At 38.4% G+C, this 27,455-nt stretch overlaps 2 protein-coding genes across 2 annotated transcripts in view; one reads left to right on the top strand and one right to left on the bottom strand.

The window, feature by feature from the left end:
- The window catches only part of LOC117233473 (protein expanded-like), a 122,684-nt gene that overhangs the window by 72,304 nt on the left and 22,925 nt on the right, over positions 1–27,455 (bottom strand). The window contains 1 exon segment of the mRNA XM_033493823.1: positions 15,583–15,634. The gene's annotated coding sequence lies outside the window, so the exon portion shown is untranslated.
- On the top strand, positions 57–9,969 carry LOC117233475 (putative sodium-dependent multivitamin transporter). Its single transcript, XM_033493829.1, is given in 12 exon segments — positions 57–221; positions 345–438; positions 441–565; positions 1,084–1,287; positions 1,289–1,425; positions 2,690–2,758; positions 2,760–2,804; positions 4,237–4,355; positions 4,358–4,550; positions 5,385–5,756; positions 6,578–7,251; positions 9,959–9,969. Coding segments are annotated over 11 exon segments (1,641 nt in total). The 5' UTR covers positions 57–110; the 3' UTR covers positions 6,750–7,251; positions 9,959–9,969.

Raw genomic sequence — 27,455 nt, 5'->3', positions numbered from 1 at the left:
TGCCGGCTGAACGATATATCAGATGAACAAACTGCCGACAATTGGATCGCCGTCAAGCATCACATAGTCATTCCATCGAATTCAATTTGACGATATCGCAGAACCGAAACATGGCTACCCTGGTAATTGCGGATTACGCGGTGATCGCAATTACGATGCTCATTAGTTCAGGAATTGGTGTGTATTACTGGCTCACCGGAGGGAAACAGAAATCAACGGAGGTAAATTTACTTTAGGTGCAATAATTCTTCCATGTAAAAATTGTTTCGACTCTTGCGTAAATAATATGGGACACGCTTAAGATGAGATACATAGATTTATTTATATATATATATATGTGGTAGGAGTATTTCATGGCGGACAGATCGATGGGAGTGGCACCAGTCGCAATAGGTTTAATGGTTTCGTACCTATCTGCGGTTAGTTTGTTGGGAGTAAGCTCAGAAATTACGTGTATGGTACTCAGTACGCTGTGATCAACATTTCTTACGGGCTTGCTACTCCCTTCGTCGCTTACTTATACATGCCGGTATTTTTCAAACTTGGCAATGCCAGCGCCTTTGAGGTAAGTTTCTAGAAAAAGTCAATTTCAATTTCAATTGAATAACTTTGTAAGATAAGAACCAAGACCGCTAAAGTATCGTTACGTATGACAATTTTATTTTAACGATACGTGAAGTATTAATGGTTCGTGGTAGTCAACGATAGTGAAACTTTTATTGTTTGTAAACAGTACCGATAAGATATAGATAGTTGTAAGTAAAACTAAAAAATAGTACGGTAGAGCTACGTTTATTCGGAAGCTCAGTTTCTATTATTCCAACTACGATCGAACGTAATTTTGTCAAACGTATTTTCGCAAAGTAAATTCTATGCGTCAAAAGAGAAACAATTGACACGAATCCTACGTTGTTTCAAACAATAATCGGAATTGCTCGGTTATCCGAACTGTTTCGTCTCCCTGTTCGGATAAACGAGATTGTATCGTATACGATAGAATCACAGTTATGACAATATTATATATTGAACAACGTATAAAAAAAGACACGAATAAAATAAAAATAAATTTTCCTATGCTTTCAGTATTTGTACAAACGTTTTGGTAAAGCGGCGAGGCTGGCAGGAAGCTTCGCTTTTATACTTCAGCTGCTTCTGTACAGCGGTGTAGTGCTGTACGCACCCGCGCTTGCTCTAGAAGCTACCACAGGTATCTCGACAACTGCAAGCGTAATCGGCATGGGATTAGTCTGCACGTTTTATTCGACGATAGGCGGTATCAAGGCAGTCCCTCGTTACTGACATATTTCAGAGTCTCTTGATGCTGATAGCCGTTATCTTGGTGATCGTTACAGCAGCCGTGAATGTCGGAGGTCTCGATCAGATATGGGAGATTGCTCGTCAAGGGTCGCGAATAGAATTCGATAGGTGAACGTACCATTTTTTTCAGACGATATTCGTACTAGGAATGCATAGATCGCTAGAACTAACGGCGTGTACAACACCGGGTTCTTTTTACACTCGTGTGTTATAACATTTGTATTGTGACGCTTGTATAATATTATACTTATAACTTTATTCTTATTTTGCTTTCTTACTTCTTTCTATTCTTCGCTCTTTCAAGCATTAGAGCTAAGAAGCAGTAAGTTGTACTATTAGAACATAGCGATAGCGCGTTTGTTATAGTTTCTGGGATAGTTTTGATATTTTTTGCGATAGCTAAACAGGCCAATATGTAGCTGACTTCTGCATTCGCGTTCGAAGTACAAGCAAAAACACAAATGTGATTGCGTAGGCTGGTAAAACTTGAACATTTTCTTCCAATTTCCGACCGGTGGTTCCCTCGAGACTTTTGTTCCTCGTAACGAATGCTATACGTCGCGATAAGCAAACAATTTGGCCTTGAAAATCATGCTCAACGTCAATTTCGCGATTGCTTCTTCCAACGGACCTGCACCGATTCAAAGCTACAGAAACACCTCTCAAAGACATGACATTTTTTGACAAACACCCTGTATATTCTCGTGCGTAACTTACGGAGCACTTGCTAATTTTAAGTTCGAATAAGACACGATATAACTTAGTTTTTGTTATGATACGCATGATTAATAAGTAACGATTTAATTTTATAATTAAAACGTCCACTTACGCTTATCGCGAGTAGGTACTCGTATCGAGTGTCTCGTACGACGTTACTTACGGACGACAATGTATTTGCAGAAGTGAGTACGTATATGGTTCTGGTCGGTCTGTAAAACTCAATTACGATGCAGTCTCATGGAACCTAGAAGTCCGTGCGTGCATCGTTCAACGTGAAAATTACAATTTATTCTCATTATTAAATAAATAGGAAGAGCTGCGGCGAATTGCCAACTAAAATCTCAATCTACCAGTGTTCGGTAGATATTACGATATTATTACGCTTTACGTATCGTTTAGAACAGCGAAACAATCAGAGCATGATTCTTTAACCGTGGTTATAATACGAACCGTTATGTTGTATAACACGAGTATAACACGAGTGCGCTAGCAACTGGTTAAATCGATTTTCTCTTTGGCATTATATATTGCAAATTGCCACGAGCGTGATGCACTTAACACACTTTCAAATACCATGCCGGGCATGAAACATTTATTTTACGAGGAATCCAGTCGGGTATCGATACTGACAATGGTATGTGCATTCATTCAGCATTTCAATGGACCCAACGGTGCGACACACCTGGTGGAGCTTGACATTTGGAGGTTTCTTCACCTACCTTGTACGGCACCAACCAAGTTCAAGTTCAGAGAATGCTAACCATCAAGTGAGTATCTACCCGCTGCCGACTTTCTACACAATGCGTATGTGTCCACGATACCGCCAATTATACACGTTCATCGGAATTCCATAATTAATTACCGTAAGTCGACGCGACGTCTTCGTTGATACGCTTCTAAACGTTGAAAGACGATAAAGAATTCCATCTCGACGTTTACGAGTTCGTAGAACGCTGCGCTTCTTCGGCTATTTCAAAATTTACCGATATATCGAGAAAAAGAACACGAACAAATTTTCGTGTAACAGCTGTGTAATAAGATAAGTACATTGTAAAGTGAATTATTTTCTCATCTTGTTAACACTTTTTGTAGTATTATTTCGATAAACGAAATATATTTTCACCGTCGATAACGGAGGAATACATTTCCGTCATCGATGATGATTAGCAGTAACAAAAAAGTGCTCTCATCGCTTATAGGCAATGATTATTTGCAATCAAAAATAGTTTCCGCTATCGATAACGATTATAGATAACTAAAATCGCTTATAACGATTGTTCGTAGCTAGAATATCTACAAATTAATATTTTTTAATCGTCTATTTTTCCTGAATAATCCCTTTGAGATTTAGCGAGTTAAAAAATTAACTTTTTTGCGCTTTGAATGATACGTAACACGATACAAAGACTACGTGGGAAAAACGTACCAAGTTCAATTTTTACGTTGGTTACTGATTGAAAAGTAGTGGATGTTCTATTTTTATTATTTCAAATAGTTTCATCGTGAGAGCTATTTCAATAAATACATGCAAACGCTAACACAGCTTCTGTGTTAAATTCATCTTAAATATAATTCAGTAAATATTAATAAACTCGTTGCCTTTTTTTCAATTACGGATTAATTAATTAGATATTACAGATAAATATTTATGAGATAATCAAATATATTATTATAGCCAATATCATATATAGCATAACTAGAAGAAACTCGAATTAACCTCGTTTAAGATCGATCGGTAAAGTTTGTACGTAATTCAAGAATCTTCAACCTACTGTTCCGCTAATCCATTTCGTAGCAGCAACAAAAACTCGTAAAACGAGCAAATAACGATGCACGATCTTCGAATCGATCGATCTTTCCTCTTTCTTTCGTCCAATCGTAAATTAACGTTCGATAAATCAACGAACCGACCTACGAACGAAACTTCTATACAACTCGAATATTGCGTATCCCGATCCGAATTCCAATGGCATTGTATTCATCTCGAGGCACATTATCGCGATTCTCTTGTTCGTAGCGTGACGACACGACAGAAAGACGGAGGAATTTTCCTGTAGACTTTATCCGAGCTACGCATCTCGCATGCATACCGCCAGTAGCGATCGTTCGATAAATCGTTCTTCGTCCGCTACGCCGTTGATTCGGTTTAACGATAATCGTCCATAAAATTATCGCTATGGCCGAATTTTTCGCTTTTAGAAACGTGAAGGACGCGCAAACTGCCATTTGGTGGAGTTGGCCATTGTCTTCGCTGATGTCTTTGGGCCTATGCTTTGCCGGTTTGGCGATATATACCAAGTATCGTGATTGCGACCCCTTCAGGCCGGAAGAATCAACTCGTACGATCAATTAATGCCGCTTTACGTGATGGACATGCTCTCCGAGTATCCAGGTGTGCCAGGACTTTTTATAGCCGGCATCTTCAGCGCTGGACTCAGCACCATCTCCGCCACGGTGAATTCCCTAGCCGCCGTTATGCTCGAAGATTTTATCAAACCCGTATATCGTTTTCGGTAAGATTCATAACACCGTGAAACGAGCTGAATCTACTATGCCTTCGGTCGTAATATACGATAATCTGTATTTAGAGGATGATTCAATGACCCAGAATAAGGTGAAAATCGAGAATGACGAAGTTGCATCGGAGGCTTCGTCTTTTAGAGAACGGGCATTGCTTTGTCAAGGACAGAAGCAGATAGTTGACAGAACTTTATTCTATATTGGGAAATAAGTTAAAAATATTAAATGGCATTTTTTTCGTTTAACAGCACGTTTTCGGGAAAAGCGAATTTGTATATATTTGGTCATGAATAGACCGCATTAATTTATGCATTTATGCGGAAACCATAAGATCTCGTGTAATCTCTTAACTCATCTCTCCTAATTAAACCTCTGCACTCCGAATTTTATTTCAATTTGCTTGCCAGCAGCTCCCAACGCTTTTAAACGTTTTATTTGAAATTTACTTTAACCAAGAAATAAGACAATTTAAATAAACAAAGGAAGAAACAAATTCGTTTAAATACCAGCTTTATTCACACTATCGTTGCACTTTGTAATTTTTAAGTGTACGATATATCTTGAAACAATTTCCAGGTTGCATTCCTGATTTTCTTTCGCACGTTTCACAAAAAAAAGGTGGGACTGAAAGAATGTCGAGTGGGACTCGACAAAGGAGTTCCTGAGATAAAAACCGATGTCGAGTCACACTCGACATAGGAGTGCAAAGGGTTAATACATCGTTACTTGTCTCGTGGTATTCCGATCACTCGTACAAACCCGCGTGTACGTACGTGCGATATATGTAATCCACTACATCAGCATAGAAACAATTAATACTATTTCAGGGGCAAGGAGATTACCGCAACCGGATCGATCATAGTCAGCAAGATTCTGGCTTTTATAGTCGGTATCGCTTGCATAGGATTGGCATTTATGGGTCGATTTCTTGGCGGGCTTCTTCAGGCTGCTTTGACGATTTTCGGCGTGGTCGGTGGTCCTGTGTTCGGCATGTTCACTTTGGGCATGTTCACGCGGTTGGGAAATCAGAAAGGAGCCATCATCGGCCTCTTGACTAGCCTCGTTTTCTCTTTATGGATCGGTTTCGGTCAGCCAAAGCCACCGATTCCAAACAAAGTGAACGTCACCGCCTTAAACTGTAGCTACGCCGATGCATATTACGATCACGAGAAATCGTCGAATTTGCATTTCGAATACCAGTAAGGAATTCGCCTGCTATTCATTGACTACGCATATTTTCAGTCTCCGTTCTACGCACATTTTCTGATACATGCAACTGCTTCTTGGCTTTCATCATTTCAGATATTTTTCGAGGTTTAGCGTAGTGGGAAATAATATATGGAAAGTCGTATCCTTTAAAAGAAACTTTTTCCCAACTATTTCGTATTTCTATTTATTTATATCTATCTGCATATTAGTATTTGAGATTATAACTGTATTAGATATAACTGTATTCGATATTACGAGCAAGTAAGTATTTCATTTTGAATATTCTATGTATACTTGCAGTACGTTTTCGTTACAAGTACACGTGTTTGTCCTTTGAACTATCTGCTGTCTAGTTATTAACGTTAATTGTATTACAGAATTATCGTTAAGAATATTTTTATCGTTCACTGATCTCATAAATTACTTCCCTATTAAATATCTTTGCACGTATATAAAATAATTTTATACAATTTTGCCGTTTCAATTTTTCTTATTCAACACTTCATCGATGATACACTTATAAAAATAATCGGCAGTTGTACAAAAATAGAATTATTTCGAAGAATATTTGTTAACGTTATTTGGAGAAAGATAAATTTACAGTACTATGCAAAAGAATAGTATCTATTAGAAACACTTTTTCGAAATCGTGCTTCTTACCACAACTTACTTACGCTAAACTACGTCTGCACCTGTCATATCAAATCGCCAACGTTTTCCTTAATCGCAAAATTAATACTTATTCCACGTAGTACAATTTACCATAATTGATTTCTAAGAGGCAATAAATTATACGGCTTTTCTGTTGCAGGCAAAATAACAATGACTCGTACTTCTACCTCTACCGTATTTCCTACATGTGGTACTGTCCACTAGGAAGTTTGATCAGTTTCGTAGTAGGATGGATTTCCAGTTGGATTTTGAATTTAATTCCACGTAAAGAATCCAAGAATACGCAGCCAGAACTTTTCACACCGACCTAGTCATCACGACCATACAGAGAAGAATCGAGAAATTCGAATGAATTTCAAAGCACTGTAGCACCGCGTACGTACGCTGATTCGCGTAACGAGTGACGCAACAGACATCTAAGAACGAACTTGTTCACATACATTCATACATACATACATTCATACATACACACATAATTTTACGATAACGAATAACCACTATCGTCTTCTAAATATCCTACGATTTCCACCGGCGCTCGAGTTACCATTAATCGGTTGCATTATACAATTTTTAAACGGACGATCGCTCCTTAGAAGATACTGCCTCGTCATCCTATAATTTCCAACATCGTCATGAACAACGTGTGTCTCTGGTATTTCTGCGATTAAAAATTACGCGTCTCCTCGTGCAAGAAAACAGAGCTAACTTATCGATCGTTTATTTGCAACGCGCTATGGCTCGCACGAGTCTCGCGAATGGCCTTCACCTAAAAACAAACCGAAACAAAGCCCAAATCCGTGCAACAAGGTATCTGTCTTATCTCGACAAAAATCTGATCGATTAAAGGAAAGATCGGTTAAATCGCGGCAGCGGATAACTGAAAGCCTATCGTATTTTGAAAAAAAAACAAAAAACAAAAAATAGAACATGTTAAGTAGAATATCTTAACTAACGAAAAGCTAGGTGCCATTCGAAAAAGTATGTAGAAGATCCGTCGGAGAGATAGTTCGGACGAAATCGCGGTCGATACAACACGTACTCGGTTTCCTTTCGATTCCGATTATCGTCACGAGGCGTCAACCTCTTCTCCTTCTCTGCAATGAGGAGTAGACGTAAACACTACTCGAACCACGGGTGTGCTGAACGTTTACCGAAACGTTCGCAAATCACGATGGAATGCCGTCAGACTAGTGTTCCCGTGCGCGGCACACGGTGACATACAGAACGAAGCAACGACCCGTGCACTGTGCAGCGCTTACGTAAGGAAATAACGCCGTATCGAGAGAGACAGAGGGGAATGGAGGGAAGGGGAGCAAGAGAGAGAGAGAGAGAGAAGAGAGATCGAATGGACCACCTCGTGCTTCGTTTCGTCTATATACTAAAGCCGCGTATTCAACGTGGTCACGTAGTACGCTTGCAAATGTTTGTGAGCTTTTTGAAATGTTAATGGGCGAGCGTGACAAACGTTTGTCAACCACTTCTACTAAACAAACGTTAGCAAACAAGGGCTTGTTTATGAGCACCTGTCGCTTACGCATCGGTACCGCCAGTTTTTAACTTCAACCGTACGGAAGTCGCGGTTATCGATGTGCTCTGAAACACAGAACGCACAGAATCGAGAAATTAGAGCGGTGTAAATCAGTTCATTCCCAATTTTCGTAAAATAGCGTTTGGTGTTTATTGTTATAGAAAATTGATTATACTTTATGGAGTCGTGAAAACGTATCGTGGCAGATAATAAAGCTATAACTTAAAATACATTTACCGTGTAAACGCGGTCCCTTCATGTCCGGCCCACTTCAAACGTAACGCTACAGTTCATGTATTTTATTTTATATTATTTGTTATACATGTAACACATATATATGTGGGATAGTGTGACGTCAGGGGAGAACGTGGCGTGGGGGGGTAATTGTTTATAAACGTTGTCAAGATATGTTAATGTTGTCAAGGAGTCTTGTGAGCGTTACCAAGGTTAAGGGAATAAATGTTAAGGGGGAAAAAATAATGGAAAATGCTATCAGAGTTGAATTTATCGTGGTCGTGTGAAGTTCGTCGTGTTGTTGTGACGTAGAATTAGTGAGAAACGAATACGCGAAACGCGGTATTATATTCGATTTCGCGTGAGTGCAACGATATTGTACTTATCATACTGTTTTCTATAAACTTATAATATAACATTCCTACATATATATATATTCTACTATAATAATGTAATGATATATTAATCATAATGTATTAGTAGGTAATGTATTGTACAATATGCAGTGTACAATGTACTTGAACACATTTGAAAATTATTTATGAAAAATTGTCGTTGACGATCTTAATCCCAAATTTGAAGGTGTTAATATGAATTTTTGTCAGATTACTTTAGAGACTGTTACTCGTTGACAAACGTATAAAATATTTACGCTTTCGGATGATCATAGACACAGTACGAGTTAATTATGAAACTAACAGTACGATATCCTGCCAAGTTGAAACACGTGACTAAATTCAAATTGTCAAAATCTTGGCTCACCGCTGTAATTTTCAATTCGCCATACGCATGTGCAACGAAAAGATTCGAATTACACGGAGAACGTGATTCAATACTTCAAACTGTCGAAAGTCTTGTAAAGTAAACACTTTTTCATTTTTAGTCTTTATCTCGGTAAAGTGTATGTAATTTACGAAGTAAAACAACGTTATATCCACACATTGTATAAAAAATCATTGGAATCCTAAAAATATATCGTTGTCAGTCTATAAAAATCTACGTAATTTATATCTCAACCACTTTTGGTAGTTCTAGTGTTATTAAACGTGTGCAAACAAAGAACTGGAGTGGCAACACCCATAAATATTAAGACAGACATATGCAAACGATTAAGTCTGTGCGCGGCATACGTCATCGATAAACAACAATCAAAAGATTCGTAAATGTTTGTGAACTACTTGCGCGATCGGTGGATACGTGGATTAACAATCTTTTTTCGTTTTGAATATACGCGACACTCGACTCGGCTTTCGTTGAATTTTTGAAATGGAGCCTTTATGGCTGCCGCCATCCGCGTTGTGCAACCATCACTGTCTCCTTTCGCCCGAGTAATTGCGTTACGCAATTCGCGCATCTCACAAGCTTCGCTTGTTCGCTAATTTAACGTGGGACAATTCGTGGATTATGTAAGGACAGCAGGAACTGTAAAAACAATTTTTATGTGGAAAAACTTGATAGAGAACTATGGGAAGATCGTTGATTGTAAATTAGATCAAACGACGTTAAAATAAAATGTATAATATGTTATCGACAATGAGAATGAGGATGTTTGAATGATGTTGATGGAATGGAAAAAGGAAATGTTGAAAATTCCTTAAGGAAAAATCCTTAGGTTTCTCAGGTCGAATAAACTAAAAAATAAAGATTTAAAGCAATCATTCTCAATTTTAATTACGATACATATTTAACGTTTAAATACGCGTTTAGCATATTGATGCCACGAATACGCAACGAATGTTAATCGAACCCATGGACGAGGTAACCTCTGTTATTTTATAAGTCTTCGTCTGTGCACTACGACCATCGTCATCCGGTACGCAACAATATTCTCCATGTTCCGCCTATGAATGAACGAACGACTGGTATTTTCTGGTATAAACTTGGAAATTTTCACTAATTGGGCTCGTAGAGAATCCAGTTAGTTTTTCCTCCTTTTGTTCTCTCTGATTCGAACGAACCTCGTGTAATAGACTAGTCTGACAGAGATTAAGGTAGAAACAACGGGAGTTTGAAGACACTACCAAGAAACGAAATTACAGAGGTACACGTAATATACCAACACTATCGGTATTTATGTCTGAAATTTACACTCGGAACGGCTAGACGAAGACAATAGCTGAGGAACATGGAGAGTTTCACTAATTTTTATGGATAAGTAATTTTTAGATTCGATACATTGTCGACTAATTTTGAAATTGAGTGTGTGTTTTTGATATTTTTGAATATTTGAAAGGTATTAATAACGCTAACGTTAGTTAACGTTACAGTAACACAGTAACTAAGCTATTAAGTCGTCCGAAAAGTTTCTTCCGTTTTACAAGGAAATAATGGATGCACAATATTTTTCGTTTTATATTATTTTATCGAATTACGTATGATCCATTTTGTTCTATCAAAATAAAAATCACAACGTTCGACAGATTAGGTTTCATGTTTGTGTAAAGATGCGTCGTTGTAAAAGACGTGTCTGTAAAAGGAAGACACTTTTCGAACAACCTAATGATATTACTTGTTTCTCGCAAAAAAAGAATTGTGTAGATTTATCATTTACTTATATAAAAAAAAGGCTTATTTCCTTCTTCGATTACTTCACATTAAAATATATGTTTCCGGCTGCCAAGTATTTTTAAAAGAATCATTATACAGGATGCGATGACAAAGCAGATATGTACAGCAGCGCGAGTGCCAAAGTAATCTGAACCTCTTTTTCGCAATTAAATTTATATTACTAGCGAAATTCTACAAATTATGTAAAATCGCAAATTTCTACTATTAATAAATACATTTATTAATCTACGTAATCTACAACCTGTAACTTTCAATTCGTTGATATCAGTAATATTCAGATGTCTACGAACAATGCTTTCACAATTTACATGTAAGATACGAAAAATTATAATCGACATATGATAAAAATAGTATCGATTAGAATGTAACAGTCACGCGTGCTAACGATAGCACGAGACCATTTATTTACTTTTATAACACAATCAGAGTATAATACAAAGTCTCCATTGAATGCAAGTTCGAATAATTATGGGAGATATAAATAATTATGTGGTTATTGCAACGGGCGTACAATAGAGCCGGGATACTTTTTTCAGAACTCAGAGGAGCATGTAACGCCACGGATGTGACTTGTCTAATGTTCCCTGTAATTAAACGAAATAATCGAGTCGCGGAGTTGCATCGCCGTCTTGCCGCGTTCTCATTATAATGCCGCGCATTCCTCCGACGAAACGAGTCTTTCCCTCAGCACGTACGCCGTCTACGTGGAATACGGAATGCAAGAATGATGGATTACACGCGAATTCGCGCTCCGTACATATTACGTTCCTCTTCGCGCACTACCGTTTCATTTTAATTATTATTACTTTTAACCATCGGCCAACTAGCGCGTTTTAATTATTTCAATTTGGTCTTTAATGTGCCGGATACATCGAACAGAAACAAAAGACTGCCGTTATTAAGAAAAAGCAACGACGTGTTACGGCAACGAGAAGAGAATAGATCAACCCTTTGACCAATTTGGAATTAACGATTTCCAGAATAATTAATTTTTATCGTCGAGATATTTCTTTTTGCTTTTCTCATGTCGTCAGATACAGCGTGTTTCGGTATCGATAACGCGGAGAGGGTGATTCTACTTGAAAAAACAAGTCGAAAATATAAAATACATTTTGTTCAATCGAAAGGCGTCTATTTCAAGAAAATCGAGTTTGAAAATTTGTCAGATATACTCGAACTTGACTAATTCGTTCGTACGCCGTCCTTTTCGCTGTAAAAACAACTAAAATCGTCAGATGTTAATTGCAATGAAGGCGCGAGTTACACAGTCGCCTTCTTATTTCCAACCGGCGAGATAAATTTCTTAATTATACCGGTATCCTCTGGTCGTATCGGTGAACACTGGCCGCCGCGACGCCAGCAACCACATTGTACAGAAATCCCCCATAGGTATGGGGTAAACGCTGCAGATAGCCACCGGGCATTTTTTCGACCTCGCCGGAGCTGTACATAGTTTCTACGGCGCGGCGTACAACCGTTCCGTTTCCTCATACCGTGCATACGTGCCTAACGAGCAACGTGGTATAATGTACATAACACCATTATAATAAACATTATACTCGCTCATTCACACACGCGCGTGCTGAGAAACACACGAGATTTGTGTAAATAAGCGCGCGCACGCGCCTTACCAATGTATTCTCTTTTGTAAAAACGTACCGAGTCCAAAGATGCACACCATTCCTTGCGAAATTTATGCTAAACAATATTTTTCGCCGAGGACGAGATAACCTCTAGCGTGCATATATGCGTACACGCATACATACATACATTCGTACATATACAGGGTGGTTGGTAACTGGTGGTACAAGCGGAAACGGGGCTGATTCTATGCGAAAAAAGAAATCGAAAATATAGAATAAAAATTTTTCGTTTGTTTTCGAGAAAATCGACTTTGAATTTTCGCTCGGTACGCGCGCACTTTATCACGTCTCGTTATAACGGATCTCACTGTAGGTTTTTAAAAAAATTAAAAAAAAATTTTATTCTATATTTTCGACTTCTTTTTTCGCGTAGAATCACCCCCTTTCCGCTTGTACCACCAGTTACCAACCACCCTGTATATGTATACAGTGTATTCCGTATAGGAGGTGGTCTACGCGCTAAAATAAAATTTTGCCATTTACATTCAAATAGAGCACCTCGTCAACGGCTTTTATTGTACATTTTCGTATGTAGAATAATTTCCCCTAACTTTGCCGATTATTTACTCCTATCCAATCCGGAATTGGCCAAATATACTTGTCAAAATTTCAAACTCCACTTTGTCGAAAATAAAGCATCATATGGAAAAGTTTTATTCTATATTTTCGACTTGTTCTTTGGTATACAGGGTGAGTTAATAAAAATTATCAGTTTTTTATGAATTACATTTTCAGAGATATCAATGTGATTTCTTTAGTTTTATGTTGTAATGTGACTTGTGGAAAGTAACTGCATCCCCGTTCGGGATCGACTCAAGTTATCCGCTTTTCGTTTCGTTTAGCATCCCAGATCCTGAGTCGATCTTTATGCCAATACAGAGGTTGGTAGGTGTGGTTGAACGCAGTTGGTCTCCACAAACCTTCGTTTCGTTGTAAAATTCGAAGTTAGAAAATCAAAGCATGTTCGTCCGATCAGTCTGCTCGAATACGACGAATTTAATAATTAACTCGATTTATTACCGATACTTAAGTTAAAAATCAGCGAGCCAAATATCATCAGGGAGATCAATACATACCACTAACGACGATTATTAAACACTTAACGATCGTGCTTATTACGCGATACGTATTACCTTAACAATGAAGTAAGAAAATAAATCAACCCGCTGTAATTGCTACACAGAGCGAGCAGTATTATGGAAAATTCATGAATATGCAGACCAGTGAATAGAATATGGTTCCCATAGTTATCCCTAATGCGAGATTCAATCAATGATAATGATTATAGCAGCGAAACGCTAAAGTTCAACGTGCAACGTTATAGAAAAGAAGAAGATAAACAAGGGAAAAAAAAAGAAGAAATTACTTTCGAACCCACCTGAGAAACTACACGTCGCGTACGCAATTAACAAACAGGTAAAAAGAGCGCATAACTCATATTTCTGGGTCTTCCTGTGAAAACGATTCTTCATCCTCGAATACTCGAAGAAAACGAAACGAAACGAAACGAAACGACTCGAGGGATTCGTGATTGACTTTCTCAGTTCTTCGTTTTCAGGAGGTATCTGTTAATTGCATAAGTATCAGTTTCTCGACTTTGTACGCACCTGCACTTTGTATACGTGGAATTAACGAGGCATCCAGGATGCATGCACGTCTCGTGCATACAACTATGCGTGCACAGTGCACACAGATTGCGGCTCCGGCAATTGAAACCTAAACTTTACATCGTACGTACTGGATGGAAACAAAGAAACAAAACGATCGGCCACGCGAAACCAGCCGTTTAACATCGGTAGAACTTGACTGCCATATTCTTGTACCCTTATCTTCTTACAGATACCATCGATCAAGCCGTACGGAACGATCACGCGAAAGCAAGAAATGTCTTCGTCCGTACAATTTTCCCCATCGACGATCCACACCGGTTCGTTGATCTGAATTCGAACGAACGGATATGATTCATACATTTCAATTATTCACCTGGTCGATGCAACATTCACGATAAAGATAAAACCTGTTCGTCTGAAAATAAATGCGCTATCCGTATGTACGGCCATACGTGATGTAACTCTGGTTAAACGCGCGAAGAATCGGATACGTTTTCTCGTCTCTTCATTCGAACGGTATTAACTCGTTCGGTGCTTTGATAAAGATAGACAAGTAAGTATGTATCATTAAAGAATGATTGACGCGTGGTGCCCAGCGTCGCCTCGCTTGTCGGATCATTACATAGGCAGCGGGTATTTGAAAGAGATGAAGCGATCGTGGATGCGACCCGAGAAAAACTAAATACGCGTAACACGCTGATAGCTTTTGAAAGTTTACGCCAATCGTTTTACACGCCCGAACGCGACCCTTTCATTAACAATGAGATTAAGACGATATCTCTCATTGTACGCCGATGCATTATTTCATTTCCGTATCGAAACGATATATTGGTATCGTTGAAGTTCAATTAAATAAATTCCAATTCGCGTGGAACTCTTTTCCAAAGTGCCACATAAATCAACTTTTTATAACAGAACACGATGATGACATACACCACTATGATTCTCAGCTCTCCATATGTTCCTAAATTATTTGATTTTTTCAGATCATCGTGTATAACATTTTATCCAGATAATAATTAACATGTTAATGTCAATGATAAATAATCTAACAAAGTGAATGGCATTTAGTTTTAAGCGAGAAGAGAAGAAGCGAATACTTTTCCTGAAATTTCTATTTAGAAATAGTCAAAAATAGAATATAGACTCTGCTAAATACCATAATAATTTAAATCAATAAATTATAATATATGATAATTCCCAATTTCTATGCACAGTGCGCTCGAGTGTATTAACACTTTGAACATCAGTTTCCGCTCAATCTTCGTAAATACATATACCAACCTTTTATATATGCAGCTAAAAAAACGGTGAGCAAAGATTACTTTGCTATTATTTTAAACGCAAGAAAATATTCACAATATTCTTCGGAGCAAAACCGTTGCCTACTTATTACCGAGAACCAATAACTTTCACCAATTCGATAACAAATCATCTCAACCGGAGATTCGTGTTTTTCGCATTAAAATAATAATCAATCAATTCGAACGTGGCCGAGAACGTGATTCAGATACGTTTGAAGCCACATTCTTACCCTTGAAATTCTACAAAGCAATCTTACCTAGATTCTCCCGTTCTCCGAATCCTCCGCCTCCGGCTTCACACAGGTGCACCTGCAACAACACAAATAAGCCTTTAAATTATAGTATTCTACCTGAGTGAGAGGCTCGATTCCGCGCCAGATACCAAGAATCGAACGTAAAAGCGCGCGAGCGCGTCCATACGCGCGCGCGCGCGTACACGCACACAAAAAGACCAACAAAAATGTAAGAATAAAAAGGATACTCGCATTCAGATAAGATGGACGCAGCAAGATAGTTCGGATCGCTACGAACTGAGACACGTTTACGCGAAGAGATTGCATGTTGCTTTCCGCAACATTGAATTTCACCGCAATAATATCCCTGACGAAGAAAACGACAATTTTTCGCGCGGTCTGCGGCACGCCGGGCCTTCGCGCATGCAAAAAAATATTCCGCAGACTGTCATTAACCGTCGAGAATTATTGAGAATAATGGCAGGCAGTGGCGGTATATACAGGTTACCCTGGGTATATAAAGCAGCCTCTGCAGACACCACGTGTGTGTGTAGAAAATAAATTGCCGTGGTGTATCGACACACCGCGCCGGTGTGCATCAAGACGAACTCCACCATGTGTATGCACAATGCACATGCGCGGTGCACTCGCGCCCGTTTCTCTACTATCCGCAATCCGAAAGGAGCACGAACTCCCAATAAAACCGCTCTACTTCGACAAATCGCCTTAATTTCATCGTCAATAACCCCGAGAAACCCAGCGCCAAGTAAGTACGCCGATCGCCGTTTCCGTACACCGCGCCGCGCCGCGCCGTGATTCTGTTACGCGGCTGCTGCGCATGCGCCTGTATGCGCGCATACGCAGCTTGCATATACGGGGAAGTACACACGTGCGGAATGGCATGTCGGTCGTATTGGTGAGAGCCGCGTGAGTGAGTTTAACGAATCTGAGGCAGGGAGGAAGAAAGAGAGAGAAGAGAGCGAGGCGGGCGTCTCGGCCGAGTATTCCAGGTTAATTTTACCAAGCCCTAAGGAGCGCATGCGAAGGACCGGCGAAGGATAACGCTAGGGGCTCATCGGTTGGACGCTGCTCGAAGCGAACGAAGGACGCCGCATTCCACGCCGCAACCTGGTATAATACGAGGAATTGGCCGAACAGAACAGGAGAGGGACAGAGATGCCGAGAGCGGGCTTTTTCTGAGTCGAAGAAAGAAGAAGAACGGACTACGCGCGAGATAGAGAGGAAAACGAAAACGAAGAAAGACGAACGAGGGAGACGTAACACAGAAAAAGAGAAGGAAACAGTCAGTGAAGCAACCAAAGGTGGGGTAGTTGCGCGGAGTTGTGTCTGCATCGTTCTTCTCTTTCTCTCCTCTTTTCTCTTTCATCTGCTACTTTCTCTTGGTCATAATCGTCCTTTACCATTCCATTCCTTTATCTCCTCGTTCGTTTCATTCCAGCTTCTCTATCTAATTTTCTACATACTCTCCCTCGCGTTCAATCGTTAATTTCTTCTTTATCTCTTGCTCTATATTATTCGTCCTTTTCGTTCGTCACTCCACCTCTTCCTTCTGTTCTTCCAATCCTTCTATCTCTTTCTTCGTCTCGTACTCTTCTTCTTCTTCGTCTTCTTCTTCTTCTTCCTTTATCCTTCTTCCTCTCTTACTGACCACGTTGTATGTTCGTGTACGTAATGTATGTATGTTTGTGGTCGGATGAACCGCGTGCCTCGAGCGGAAGTAAACCACCACGCGCACACGCTGCTATCTGCACAAGAGCATTCTACACAGTCTCAGGCAGCGTTCTTCCTCCGTACGAGAACGCGTAACTGGGATTCCGCGTTTTGCGAGCAGGCAGCTGCAACCTGCAACTGGGCAGCCGCACTGGAGTAGGTTATCACCGTCGTGGCTTTCACCACTTTGCCGGCCACGTCGCGTCGCGTTCTCGCGCACCGACAGAGTCACGATGACAAGAGAAACGGAAGGTTAAGCGGGCCCTCCGCTATTTTACTCCTGATTGCCTATGATTTCAGATCAGATAAATGGCGTGGAATTTCGATGCCGGTTGGGGCTTTAACGCGGACACGCTCGCCTGCACGCAATCGTTATACGACCGCTTTAAGCTTCAAACTAGCATATTTTATGAAATATACGTATGTACATACGTGAAAACCTTTCACAAAGTATCGTTATCTGATACGTAGATTCGCCTTCTACTACTTGTTTAAGTTAACCCTGCTGTTCTCGTTCGTATGACCCGACATGATTATTTTATTGTAATAGATATTATTAAAATATAAATGGTCCATAAATATTTGATTTTAGATATATGTATATTAATTTTTCTAAATTTTGTGTATTCCACGCTTTACGTGAATAAGGTATTCTAAGGTTTGAGGAGAAGACGTCTGGAAGGATATAAAGAAGAAGCACCGAGGAAAATAGTAGGGCTAATAAAAGCTTAGATTCTTGTAAAAAATATTAAATTGTTACAAAAACGACGATTGAAGTCTGGAAAGGATATACACATCTAACCACCAATACCCCTTTTGGTATTAGTATTAATGAATAGCGAATGCAAGATGTATTTTATGATTAAAAGCTAAAAGATAAGTTAATTTCGATTGCTTCTATTTTTTTTTTACTCCTTCTTTTTTATATTTCCTTTCCTTTATATTTTCTGGTGTCTCACTATATGCGGGAATAAGAAATCGATATCTCCTAATATCAATTATTATGATTATTACGACTATTCTTATTGGAAGTATTTTCCTATTGCAGTAGCATTTCCATCTATAATAGAATTCTGCAGTCTTTTAAAATTTTCGGAATTCATAACCATATATCAAATATAAATTTACATTTTATTGGAAAAGAAAATTAGTGCTCTATCGAATATGATAAAAACAGAGATTAAATGGAATATATAAATATACGTTATTTATTGTAGACAATGGTATCCCGAAATGTTATCATTGAATGTTGCCATTGAACATCATTTTCGTAAAATTAAATTCATCGCATGTATCGCGGCTGCAGAGAGACTGTGAAATTTCGTTTAATAACGAATAACGAGATTAATAACGAAGATCGAAAAGGATAGATGACCCAGCGTAGAAAGCTGAGGACCTTCGAATAGATATGGAATGGAAAGTAGAGGCGTGTATTTAAGTACGTCGTATTATTCGTAGCTGTCCAGTTAGGCAGAAGAGTCCACTGATGGGATTATAATGCGAATATAATGGCGAGCTTCCGCGCTACGCAACCCTTTCATCTCCCACTCCTGCGGGATACCTTAACCTTCCTTCGAAAACCCTTCTTCGTTGTCTGAAAGCTTAATCGACTATTTCGACGATTTTCTGCAGCTTAAGTCGCTGCTGCCAGACGTACAGAAGGGAGAGGGACATAAAAAAAAAAAAAAAAGAAAAAGAGAGAGAAGAGAATGAAAGTGTGATGAGTTCTAGATAGTCGAACTGGTCAAACCTGCTGCCGCTGCTCAAAGGATACTAATGTTGTAATTATAAAATGATTACAAAAATGCCTCGTATACGTCTTTGAACTCTAGAGATTGAGATTTAAAAAATAATTTAAGAAATATGCATATATATCATTAAAAATAAGAAAGTAGTAAAGAGGAATAATATTTGGACTCGTTATCTGTCGCTTTAAACGTTGTTAAAGGTACGAAAAACGTGTTTTTAAAATATTAATTAAACGCTTCTGAATTAATTAGAATAAAAAGTTTCGCCACTTTAAACTCGTAAAATGTACGAGGTAAATGAGCGAGAGTGGATTGAGGATATTCCACTCGAGCAAATCATCAGAATTCATAATGATATAGTTAAAATTAACAAGAGCAGAGAAATCTTAACCAATAAACAACCAAACGAACTTTTTAATTGGACTCATTCCTATGTCCTTTCTTCGATACCGTCAATCTTTACGAGAAAGAAGAGTACAAACGGAACGGAAAAAGATCAGATCGGCGGGTTAAATTGAGCATCTCGGAAGCCAAATTTCAGTGAATTTGTCAATTTAATTGCACAAGTACACGTGTTTAACGTCTCAGACTATAGATAACTTCTGTAAATTTTGTAAATTTGTTCAACACAAAAATCATAAATAACAGCAAATTCAAAGATAAATTAAAGAAAGTAACGTTTGTATCGCCTTGCGATTAATATCACCGCCTTTCTCTACTTTTTAAATTCATGGAATTGATCAGTATGGCGTCCGAGGATAGGAGGTCGCGAGTTTAAATACCACATTCCCGATATAATTTGATCGAATTAAAAGAAACGCGTATCGGTAAATTGCTATTATTGCGTACGCGTTGAAATGTTAAACGCACGAGGATGAAAACTCGTCGATTACGCAATTTCTCTCGTGTTGGAGGCGACACGACGCGCGACAATCACCTACGGCGACTCTCCACGCTTCCTTCTTTTTTCCACTCGATCCTATGACGTAATTCGAAATACGCGTTTACCGATACCTATTTATAATATCTCCAGCTAAAACGCTATGTCGAAGAATTTGAAATCGCAAATTGCAAGCCGAACGAAGAAATACGTTCCCGATCGCGTTTCACCGTCCTGCGAAAGAAAATGAAAACGTCCACGTTTCTCTCCGATTAATTACCATCCACATCCGCGTATTTAGTAGCTACATGCAGTTTCGCGTCGCCTGTATCTATCGTTTAACGTGTACGCCAATGAAATTATTTCGCTACTTATATACCTATTCATCTTGGAACTGTCGGGTTCGAATTAAAAATTAATACGAAGCTAAAGACGTCGCGTGGCACGTAGCGTTGCTTCTAATGCGCAGGGATGACTTATCGCAGGAAGCTGAAGATACGACGAGTGACATTCGCGTATCTTTCGTCTTTATTCTATGGATGAAATATGTTGCGGTGTTATTGAATAAGCGTGAACCGAACGAAGCGTTTCGTGTTCGTGCGACGCTTTGGATGAGATATCTCGCCTTTCTTTTCATTAGCAGATGAGATATTTCAGGGTAAAAAAAAGTTGCAGGTAAAAACCAGTTCATAAAGTATCTGATTCGTGAATAAAAAGGCGTTAACGATACTTTTAGGACAGGTTATACCTCTAAAAGTATATTTTTTCTGTATTTCTTTCATACAAAAGCATATTCGGTTGTAAATATTGAAAAACAGTACGAGAGATCTGTTTACACACACCAGAAAGATAAATACACGAATGTTTGTACCTATCGATCGTTCAGGAAGTTATAACAAACGAGGGGTTCAAGGACTAATCTAATCCTTAAGTTTGATCCTATTCATCGTCGATGTTCGACCGATAATCTAGTAGAACATCGTTCCATTTCTCGAGAAATATGACGATAAGTAAAAGATTGAAATCAATTACATCACTTTAGACAAATAAATCCATTTCTTGGACATTGTACCAAATAAAAGATTCTTAATGACCAACTTCCTCGTAATTTTTGATGGCCTTAATTTTTTTTTAACTCTTAATGTTACGTATAAACGACGTTGTATTTTAATAAGCTATCGATTAACCGAAGGATAAATATATCTATTTTTGACAAAACTGCTTCCTCGTATCTTATTATTAGCGTATCGCGTCTTCTTCGCAAAATCATAAAAAAATGTGTTTCCGTTACTCATAATCGATAGAACGATTTTCTTAACAAGTTACAGAAGAACATAGAATATACACATTGACGATACTCTCGATTATTCGTCGACTAATAAATTTGTTTCTCAAAAACCACGACTGTAAACCACTAGTCCGATAAGATTCGTCGCGTCCCTATTGTACGCGTCAAAGAAAATGCAGCGCTCCGCATCGGTAGAGAAAAGCACACAGGATGAACTCATCAAACACACGCGCGCTTGCTTACTCTCTCGCCTGTTTCCCTTTATGTTTCACTCGGTCCATTTACTTTTTCCAGTCGGCCCGTCCGATTTATAATCTTCCTCGTGGTATTTTTTGCGCTTCACCCCGTACGCGATTCAAGGATCAAGGATCAACGCGCACACGCCTTAGACGCGTTCATTCGCTTCGATAGAATAAGTTACGACGTCATGTAACGTTCGACGCGTTCGACGTTTGCACAATGGCACGATAAATCAGCGTCAAACGTACGCTTCATTTTGTCCGTCAATTTGTTGGATACCACAACGACGCACGCTGAACTTTAAGCCGCGTATCCGTTGACAGAGCGAGGAGTTCGCTCAACGTTTCGCGAGGCACGTGACGACTGCTAATGTTTCTCGTCTAATGTACTTCGTGACTTCGTACGTACGTATGTTACATATACGAATATTTTCGCGACCTGTTTCATCTTTAAATTTGTTAACCACACTTAAAGAACACTGGTATTCTCCTGAGGTAAACAAGAATCGATTATCATACCTTCGTCACACTATATTTATATTACATTTGCTACTTTACTTTACTTTTTTACATCCTTTTTATCCTTTTAGATAGGTAGTAATTATAATCGTAATTGTAAAGGATCGGGATATTTATTCTGCTAACTGTTAACAAAAACGAAAGAAGTAGAAAAAAATGTTATAATAAACACCAGATTAATAATCATGTTTTGCATCGCGTTAGATAAATAAATTCATTCAAATCAAATCCTCTAGAGATTAATGCAGTTAATTAAGAATTACTCTATATTTTTCGTGATCGTATAAATGTATGCACGATAGATAACCCTTAATTGCGGATGTTCGTATTTTTATCATCACTACAGATACGTTGTCTCTTAGGCCATACGTAATTCAATTAACACGTTCACTGCGAAGTCGATACACGTATCGAGGATAAAAGTCTTCAATGACGACATCGATATGCATATGTATCGACATTATTATTATCTTTTTTAATATTTCTCGATAATCTGACGTGTGTTCTAGCTATTTTTCTTTTTTAAGGAAACCCAGTGAAATAAAGTTGTTTCCATTCTTTTTTTTTTTTCAATACAAAACGTAGGAGTCGTAGAAATCCTCCCACGTTGAACGTGTCAAGTCGCGTTTTATCACGTGAATTAATTTAATACAACATGCAACTGCGTATCTTACCTAATCCCAATCTTCGGTTCAACGACCACGTGTATTGTCAAAAAATCTAAAAATCGCCATTTCACCATCTACCACCCTCCTGTCTTTCACAATTTGAATACATATCGCGCGCGCGTATGTCTCTTGTTTAAACCTATTTTCATCCAGACCTATGTGATTAAGTTCACGTATATACATAACTAAGTCAGCGTCCTCGATACACACGGATTTAGCGGCGGCGTTTCACTCGCGCGAGTCCGCCCCGATCTGCTCGTAACGGCGCGGCGCGACGTTTACTGTCATCGTAGATTGTAGATTCAAGTAGGCCTCCGTGCACAGTGCATACGATTCATCGTGTCACGCGAACCGAATGACCATACTTTCGACGCGTACACAGCCGTTTGTTGCTACCATCCCTTTGGCCGCGATGCACCGTAACGCAGGAAACGCTGATTTATCATCGCGACGTAACAAGCGCGCGTACGTTTCCTTCTTTCTCTATTTGTAAGCAACAGCCGCGCGTCCTACCTGTTTCAGGGCTGTGATAACTCCTCTTTTCATTCAATTCTTTCAGAGACGACTGCCTGAATAAAGCTTTGAAAAATCGTGCTACGCTCGTAACCGATAAAGCGTGCACTGGTTGTGCGACGGGTAGAGACAATTTATCTGATTGTTAATTATCTTCGAGACGCGTACAGGGTGTCTTGTAAACGGCGATACAACCGGCGAGGGATAATTCCATGTGAAAAACTAATCAGAGAAACTATAGATAAAGTCACCTAGAACGAGTGACCAAATGGATAGGATAGTAACGGTAAAGGAAACGAGTTTATCTCTATGTGTTCATAACGTTTGCGTTGATTAGACGATCGACCAAATAGACCATCGAAAATTAAAGAATAGAAAAGTAGAGGATAACTAAAAGGAAGACATAAGATCGAAGAATCGAAAGGAACTGGAAACGTACGTAAACGTACGAGAACGAACTATATCGAATTTTGTTGTGTGTTCTTGTCGCATGTAAAAATCCAGCGAGAGTAAATTTTCTGTTCATTCAGAAATTAGCACGGTATTTTGTTTGTTATTCGCAAAGAGGAAATTACACGTTGGCAAGTTCTAATTAACAGAGACGTTCGCATAAATCATTCAAAATTATTATCCGACGTTTAATAACGCGTAAATTGCGAATACAAGAAACTGAACGAGGTCGACATTCCAGCCACTTCAAATAACCAAATTATACTGTTCGCCAAATGACTGTGAGACGAGATTTTTTCTCGTCAATTTTCTTTCTCTTTTTTTTTTTTTTTTTCTTTTCCTTCTTTAGGGACATTTACGAGTTACGAGTCCTTTCCTAGCGACACGGCTGATCGAGTAGCTTACAGTCGAGAGTGTGTGGCCCCATTCCAACCGATTCCATTCCACTCCATTCCATTCCGTAGTAGACCATTCGATTCGATCGTGCCGCAGGAGTACATAAGACATTATGTAAGAACACTCACACTTACGAGCATAGTGGTAAAGGCGTTTCTTAAAGAATTTCGACGTCCGAAGAATTTCGTGTACCAATCGTACGTCGTTTGCCACGCGATCACCATCGAACCTCATTTATATTCCATCGGCTGTTTCAGTTGTGCATATAACGGTAGGAAAATGCTATTGCGAGGGAATACAAAGCGGACAATTCGCAAAAAACGTGAATCACATTTTGGGAAATTTATATACCAACTTCTTCTGAAATTAAATAAATTGATACGATTGATTTTATGTATATACCATATGCTTCATTTTTATGAATTTCAAAATGTTTCATACAGAACGTTTTTGTGAAAGTTAACTACCAGCGCACAATATATATATATTTATTTACCTATTGTTTCTTTATTTGTTTATTGCTTCTAGCTTTTTACTTTTCGATTATAGCAAGTTCTTCGACGAACATGACCTAGACCATATTTTGTTCATCTTTGACGTAACAGTTACGTAAGAAACCGAAGTCGAAACATTATCGTAACGTTCACATAAATATATTAAATGGACACGATAGAAAAATTTACCATTGTACGTTGGAGAAAAAGCAACCTTCGAATAAAAGGTCCAAAGTCATCGTGTCGTTCCACTGCAATAATATTACGGGGAAAAATATTTTCCTTTTTATTTCGAAATGAGTTTGAAAATTTCAATCTCGGCCAACTTTTTACAAAGCAAATACTTGGCTGTGCGATGTCGCATTACTCACATGTTTCGATCCTTATATCATATTATCGTAAAAAATTGTAATAAACAGTAAGCGAACGAGAAAAGAAGAAAAAAGGTGGTATTCAAAAAATGAAGCGTGAATTAAAGTGACATAAAACGCGAGAGAAAGGTAGATATAATTACTTAAAACAGTTTAAACGCAGCGTTGCGCCAGAGATTTACGCTCGAGAAGAAATATATTAACATCTTTCCAAATTTATTGAGCTATACGCTAAAAGAAGGGGCAATGCACGGGCCTCCCTAATGGTACGGATGCACGCGAATGCACAGATTGCTCGTTAAAAACTGTTTAAACGCTGTTTACGGGAAACAGGAATAGGTGTTCCATACGAGCACGTTGATATCGGCTTGACGCACGAAAAAGTTCAAGTTTCGAAACTTTCTCGTTGACAAATTATCACCCGATAAAATATATTAGGATGTCCCATAAAATACAAGTAATACACGTAGTATACACACTTATGTCATATAGCTTTACATAATCGTCGTAGCCAAGCAAAGGTGATTGGTGCTTGATACGCCGATTAGGACAATATATCTTACAATTGATAGATTGGTTTTGGTATATTACATTTTTAAAATGAACGTTTTCCTAACATTTTAACATGTATCGATAGAAATGATGATAGAATAAACAAACAATATTTGTGACAGTATGTTAATGTTATATGTAATTAGATTCGATCAACTTTCGCGCAGAATTGTTTAACATATAAGAATAGAGGCTAAATATAGTTTAGTAATTATTGAAAAAGATATTACGCTACTTTGCAACTACCATAGTAATTATTCTGTAGTCCAATCTTTCCTATACTGAAAAAAGCTACTAAAAACAAACACGGTAGATATGATAAATCCTAGCGCGTAATCTAAATCTATATACGTTTTAATTGATAATTTTTTAACGATCTAATCGTCAGTTTCTAATTAACATCAGAGCCAAAATTAAAATCGATCGGATCAAAACGCCCCGTTAATAGACCGAGGCTATTCACTTTATAAATATAAACGTTATATAAATGTTTCACAATATATTCGTAAAAGATATGTGCAAATGTTGGGATATCTTGGTGAACCATTGTATATAGAAATATTTATAGCACAGAAAAGGATCAAAAACTGATTCACCACATTAGAAAGAAGATATAAATTAATACGTGATTGGTTACGACCAATGTCGTGGACATTCTTTATATCGTATCCCTTATCGGGCTTGTAATGGAAGACATACAGCCACGTGAATCAAAGATATCGAGGTAAAAAAGAAAGCGTGAAAGCCTGGTTGCTTCATCCATTTTCCACAGAGCATATCTACGCTATGTGTGTACGAGGATCAGACACGTCACCAGGAATTTAGTACAGCGTTGTGTTAACCTCGCGACGCACAAATGGACTCACGTAATCTGCGTCGGCAATGCTGATACTCGGCGAGCCTAATGCACCGCAGGATCGTACGCTTCAAAGCGGATGGGACCATTCATCGTTAAATTCTCCGTATGACATAAAACACGTACAGAGTTCCCGTATCAAACTTACCGGAGAAGAGTATACCTTCTCAGCGTTGAACGTGGTTTTAAGCGTCGCGGAAAAACAAATTTTATCATGGCAATTAACGCAGCCAGATACACCGCAACGCATTCCAAAGATGTAATACTTCAATTACGTGGCTTAATGTACGTCTAATAGCGATATTAACGAACGTGGCGTAAGTGCAACTTAATTACCTGGAATCTACTGACACGTAGACGCGATGATATTTTAAAGCGAGGCTCGAATTGCTCGCTTGAAATTTACGTTTCGTACGGTTAAACGCCTGGAACTTCTTCGTGGACATGACAGAACGATAACCGTATTTCATTGCAGAAGAATCTCGACAAGACAATGACCGAGGGCACAAGCTAACTCAAGCATTCATTGCGTACGTTTCGAATCCGAGTTGGTATTTTTACCATATACATACGTGTGTGTGATGCCCAGTAGAGAAAAGTTTTTACGATAATTTATATAAGGTACGCGCATAAAGTTCTAAGATATAGAAATTGGTTTCGTATAAAAATTGTTTATTAGCTTCGTATTTATGGCATCGTAGATAATGAAAATCTGATCGTCAGTGAACGTGTTAGTACCATTCCGTACTATTTTCGTCGTTCTTTCATAGTGCTCCTGTAATGTCATCCTTTTCATTGGAAAAATAAACTGATGTTGCAAGCTCGGTTTTTAATTCAAAATTAATTATAAATTTTTTTTTTAATTGAACTTTAGAATAAAAACTGTCATGTACGATAATCATAGAAGGAACTCTGGAAAATCTTGACTTGAAACACTTTCGTTGAATAAAGATTTTGGAACTAGTTTAAATCAAAACGAAGTGTTAGGCTAAAGAATATTTTCTTAAATATCAGAGAAAAACGGAATATCCGTTAAATTCCAGATATTAAAGTCTTCTCTTCCAGTTGTCTTACTTCAACGATACAGCAAACAATGTAACAAACAAACATGTTTTAACCTTATAAACATCTTACTCTTGTCGATTACCATCATCAACCAACATCCCACCTGGCGCAAGATATGTTAAATGAG

The sequence above is a fragment of the Bombus vosnesenskii genome, unplaced genomic scaffold (genome assembly GCF_011952255.1).
Source record: "Bombus vosnesenskii isolate JDL3184/JDL3185 unplaced genomic scaffold, Bvos_JDL3184-5_v1.1 scf7180000013295, whole genome shotgun sequence".
NCBI lineage: Eukaryota > Metazoa > Arthropoda > Insecta > Hymenoptera > Apidae > Bombus > Bombus vosnesenskii.
This window is presented reverse-complemented; position numbering and strand designations above follow the sequence as displayed.